Source organism: Lolium perenne, chromosome 6 (assembly GCF_019359855.2).
Source record: "Lolium perenne isolate Kyuss_39 chromosome 6, Kyuss_2.0, whole genome shotgun sequence".
Taxonomy (NCBI): Eukaryota; Viridiplantae; Streptophyta; class Magnoliopsida; order Poales; family Poaceae; genus Lolium; species Lolium perenne.
The window spans coordinates 188,161,559-188,167,218 of NC_067249.2; the positions used below are offsets into that span (position 1 = coordinate 188,161,559).

Here is a 5,660-nt window from a genome sequence, read left to right on the forward strand (position 1 = left end):
CCTGAGCTAGGGTCTGCAATGGCGGCCGCGACGGAACTTTTCGTGGATGGAGGTTTGGGTGTTTAGGTTTTTCCCAAGATCGTGAATAAATAGGCGGAAGGGCGAGGTCGGTGGAGGCCAGGGGGCCACACCACCCCTTGGCGTGGGCCTAGGCCAGGCCGCATCAAGGCATGGTCTGGCCGACTTGCGCCTCTTCTTCGTCCCCCCCTCTGGACTTTGTCTTCATTACAGAAAAATATTGACTTCGGCTTTTGTTTCGTCTAATTCCGAGAATATTTTCTGTACAAGTTTTCTGAAATAATAAATAGCAGAAAATAGGGAACTGACCCAGTGGCATCTTGTTAGTAGTTGGTGTCGGAAAATGTATAAAGTGCAACGAAGTGTGAGAAAAACATATATGAATTGATGTAAAACAAGCATGGAACATCAAAAATTATAGATACATTTGCAACGTATCAGCATCCCCAAGCTTAACTCCTGCTTGTCCTCGAGTAGGTTAGTGATAACAAAATAATTTTGGAGGTAACATGAAGCCAACACAATCTTGCTCAAGCATTGTAAAGAATTGTGAGCTGGGATCAAAGTACTCTAAATATAGGCATGATAGATATAATTCTAACAATAGAACTTAGCAACGATGTTATAGCATGAAAAGTAACTCAAACAAAGGATCATGAATAATCGTGCATTGAAAGCAATTGTTTGTTTATGAGCATAGATAAAACATAGCAAAGTGGTACTCAATATGTACTTTATGAAGTAGCAAAACATAAATGCTAGGACACTTTTAAAGTTCAAAGGGTGACTAGACACAAGTAATTTAAGAAAAAGCAATAGCATAATTATGAATCAATCAATAATAATTTTTGGACTATGCACATTGCACCAAGAATGACAACTATGCTCTCTTAACTTGTGCATAAGTAGAAGATGAAGACTCAACATAAAAGTAAAAGAAAGACTCTTTGCAGAGTAAGCAAGATTAACAAGTTTTATAAATCTTCCAAAAAGTATGGCACTCATTAGCTTTGAGCTATCATTACACCCACTCAAAATCCTATAAAACGTCCACTAAAGATGAAGGTGCTTTCTCCAATAAATGAATAAAATGTTTTTAAATTATTTTACATAATATTTGTTAATTATTTTAATTAATAAACATTAACATTCAACACCCTTAACTATTCTGATATCCTGAAACAGTTCTGGTGATTCTCTAAACATTCCCTATATTGTCCAAATTTTCTCCGGTGTTCCGTATCCGCTTAGAAACATCGAAGAACCTTAAGTGTTTTACCTACGGTTCGTGAGTAATGTGGAAATGATCGAGGAACCTCTCTGATCAATAATCATCAGCGGGATCTGGAGATCTGTAATGACTCCCACTCATTCAACGATGGAACTTGTGATCGCATGAACCATAAATGTCGTGACCAATTCCTTTTATCTCGTGATACGTTACTTATCCGGGATCCGATCATCGGTATCAACTATACCTAGTTCGATCCTGTTACCGACAAGTACTCTTTACTTGTCCCGTGATATGACATTGACGTGACCTAGACACATGCTTGCATACGGTGCCAATGTGATATCACCGAGAGGACCCAGAGTATATCTATCCGTCATCAGGATGGATAAATACCACTCTTGATCCAAGAACCTCAACTAATACTTTCATAGTACCCAAATCCACCTTTATAGCCACCCTGTTACGGAGTGACTTTTGATTTCATCGTCTAAGGAATAGAGCTACTTCGTATGTATTTGATATAACAATGTAAACTTAATAAGTTGATCGTATCTCTATACCTACTTGGGTGTGTGTTCATCACATCATTCTTCTAATGATGTGCCCCCGTTATTAACAACATACAATGTTCATGATTAGGAAACCTTGATCATTAGTAACAAACGAGCTAGTTAAAGAGAGGCTTTACTAGAAACTCTTGCTTGTTTATTTAACACACAAGTTTTAACGTTTTCGGTTAATACAATTCTAGAATGAGAATAAACATCTATTATAAACATGGAATAAGATAATAACCACTTTATTATTGTCTCTCGCGCCTATTACCTTTAGAGTACTACTCCATACCAAGTGCGCACTAGACATGAATACAAAGGCGTATATCACATCTAAAACTTGTATTGCTAACATAATTGAGTTGCTAGTTAGGTTACAACTGAGAATTGTTTTTTTAAGTTGCAAATTGAGTTGAAAATATAAAAAAATAGTTGCACATGAGATTGAAACTATGAAAAAATCTTCTAAACCGTTAGATTTTATTCGTGACACGTCCTAATGATGAGTTGCAACATGGGTAGCAGCGAAGATTTTTCATTTGACTGACTGAGAATTAGTTACGCCTCTATCTTATCTTTAACTTTTTCCTGTTCCTATACTTTTTTCAAGAGCACGCCAAAGACGTGAGTGTGGTGTTTTGGAGGCCGAGCTACATGTAGCTCTTTATTTTCAAAGACTGAAATTTGAATTTCAAAGTATCAAAGACATTTGAAACAAATTTTTAGAGGTAGCTAATGATGTATGCTATAATGGTGCAAAAACTAAATACAAACTGATTTGTATTATATGATACACGAAATTGACAAAATCTTATAAAATTAGTAGTCTTGAAATGTGTACTATTCACTATAACAAAATCAGAATTTGACATTTTTTGTTGTGTAGCCCAGAATATAAAGTAGTTTGTATTGAGATTTTACACCATTGTAGTATTTATCATTGGCTATCTCTAAAATTTTGATACAAAATTTTTAAAATTTTAAAATACAAATTTTGAGTGTTCTAAAATAAAGGGTTACATGTAGCTCGGCCTCCGTTTGAAGTTTTACCCAGAGACAGTGCCTTATATTTATAGAAGGCAGGTTTTGAAATAGAAGACAACTACAACTCGCTGCGGACAACAAGCACAATACATACTCCACTCGACCAGTCCGAAGGCAGCCACCACCAACAACACTAATACAAAAAATGTCATGTCCTAAACTAATCACCAATGATGCGTCTTGACCAACCCCGGTCAACTCCAAAGAACAACAATTCCCACTGGCTTCTTGTCGACGCACCATCCACCCTTGATGCCGCAAAGGAGGTGGAAAGTGGATGGCGGGACTTGGATAGACCTGAGAAAGGCACTGTCTTGGACTCACCGGCGACGAGTAAATTGCGCCAATGAAGAATAGCCATGGACAACTGAGATCAACGGAGGAGCGCAACAAAAGACCTCCAAGCCATATCTCCAAACAGGATGCTCCGAACAGAGAAACGGTGTCGAGGACACTGCCATCGTGTCGAACTAACTATGAATCTAGGCTTTTGCCCAGAGGCAACTCCCAATACCACCAGGGAGCGAGGGTCACTACTCGGAGAGCCTACATGGAGGAACATGACACCCATGGGCACCGGCGACACCGGCCAGACAAAAGTCAGGCGGGAGTTTCATCTGCATTGTCACCATCACCGTGCCTCCGAGTATTGGGACAACACTGTCCATGTAGCCTCACACCGCCGCCGCCGCCGCCGCAGCTCCTTGTTGTCTTGGTCGCGAAGTCATGGTCATCTCCCACCTTTTGCGCGGCCCAGGGCACGACAAACAATCGCTACCGCGTCGCACCAAGCAGACCCTCCACGGTCGAGGCCCTGAGACCTAAATCGGCTCCGAAATGGGCCCAAATCTGGCCCGCAACACCACCTCCAGGGCCACCCGCGCCAGCAGCCTCCATATATGCCACCTCCGCAGCCTCCACAACCCCCATGCCGCCATCAGGAGCCCAGCGCCAGCAGATCAATCGTGGCGCCACCATATCCTCCTTCATGGCTCGGGCCGGCCCGCGCCGATGCCTAGTTCTTGCGCCGCCACATCAAGCGCCGACGCCTCCAGACCCCGTACCGCATGCATGCCCTCCGTTGCGCCCCCCGTTCAAGCTACGCCGCTCTTGTTATTCTCACCCGTCGTGCGCCACCGCTCTTCCTCCGCTTCCATGCGCCGCCCTTGTTGACGCCTCTCCGCGCGCGCAGGAAGCATGTCGGGGCGTGCCCTTCTTACCCGCCGCCTTCGACAGCCAGTTGCCGCCACCACCGCCAGCGGCGGCCAGTGGGAGCTTGGGAGAGGTATGTGCGGCTAGGGTTTGGCCCTTCGGAGTCGCACGCACGTGCAACCTGGGATTCCTACTTGAGGGACCATGTGAATCAAAGAGACCGTTTCAAAAAACAAATGTTGATATATACTACATGAGTGTAAGTTATACAACTGTATGACATAGTCCCGCGAGAGGATTATACAAGTCAAACACTAAGTGTATATTTGATTAATCCTTCTCGAAAAGAATGAAAAAAGAGAAAGATCCGCATAAATACGGGCAAAACACCTGCCGATTGTACAAGCAGGTGGCAGGATGAGCTAATTCATCACAACTTTTGGATCATTTAACCCAATAATGTTATGTTTGGGTCATTTAACCCCATATATATACACCGGGTCCTAATCGCGTATCTGTGCGCAGTATTCCGGCGCCACCAACCGGACCCAGCTGCCGGCAGCCGCCAATGAAGACGCGCCGGCCGAACTACCGATGATTCCGGTCGGTAGTTTCCTCACCAAAAGCGAGCGAAGAGGCCGGCGCGCGCGCGGTGGGGCCGTGGCAGCAGGTGCGACCGGCAGAGCGGGCAGGTGGTCCGGCCGAGGTCGATCCAGCCGTCGATGCAGCCACGGTGGAAGGCGTGCGCGCAGTTGCCCAGCCGCCGCACCTCGTCCGTTGCCTCCAGCCGCTCCAGGCACACGATGCACGTCGCCGTCGCCGCGGCGGCGGCGGCCCCGACGAGGCCCTCCTGGCCCTGCAGCCAGCAGAACTCGACGGCCGGGAGTTGCTCCTTGACCTCCTCCGGCAGCGGCGCGCTGTCGGTGGCGACGGAGCGGCTGGGCGGCGCGCGGCAGAGGCCGACGGCGGAGAGCGCCAGGAGGACCACGTGCGTGACGACGGCGATGACCTGGCAGACGGCTATCACCGGCTTCGGGACCGCCACGCAGTAGCACACCAAGGGGAACCCCATGATCGGTCGACAACGCAGAGAGCGAACTTGAACGTTGCGAGGCTTGTGCTTGTGCTTGTGCGGTGACGAGGAAAGCCCGCGCGCTCGCTCGCTGGTTAAATAGAGCGGGAGAGACCGAAACGCGAAGGCAGAGTCTATTGTTTCACGTGGGTTTTTGGTGGAGGATAACGCGGCCAGGGAAGGAAGAAGGGTGGACGGACTATTCGTGCTGCGTCTCGTCTCCCGACATTGGAAATGGCCGGCGGCCCGGCGCGCTGGGCTCGTGCGCGGAAGCTGCCCAGGTCGTGGTGACAATGTTCATACTACTTCAGCACATTGTACGTACATAGGCCGTTGTTCTCAATAACTTTTGACGGACTTGGCACGCATGAGACGAGATAATTTAGGCGACATTCCATAGGGGAAATGGGTCTGGAACGTTGACGCGGCGAGCGTTTACAGTTGGGGTCGGCTGGAGAGGGGCTGTTCTTGGACCGGAGGATGATTGGCTCATGATTGCTGCGCGAATTGGATGATTCGTGCCATGTTCTGAGGGCATCTTCAATGCGGCGACCCATCCGGCGCCCACGCATTTGGATGGATCCAA

The 5,660-nt window shown here is 46.9% G+C and overlaps 1 protein-coding gene across 1 annotated transcript; it reads right to left on the reverse strand.

The window, feature by feature from the left end:
* Positions 1 to 4,300: 4,300 nt before the first annotated feature.
* Positions 4,301 to 5,159, reverse strand: LOC127306662 (uncharacterized). The gene has a single exon (XM_051337325.2). It carries the CDS (start codon positions 5,072 to 5,074, stop codon positions 4,619 to 4,621), a length of 456 nt encoding a protein of 151 aa, XP_051193285.1. The 5' UTR covers positions 5,075 to 5,159; the 3' UTR covers positions 4,301 to 4,618.
* Positions 5,160 to 5,660: the final 501 nt, after the last annotated feature.

Coding starts and splice junctions, on each gene's coding strand:
- LOC127306662 (XM_051337325.2), bottom strand. CDS start 5,074: ATGGGGTTCCCCTTGGTGTGCTACTGCGTGGCGGTCCCGAAGCCGGTG.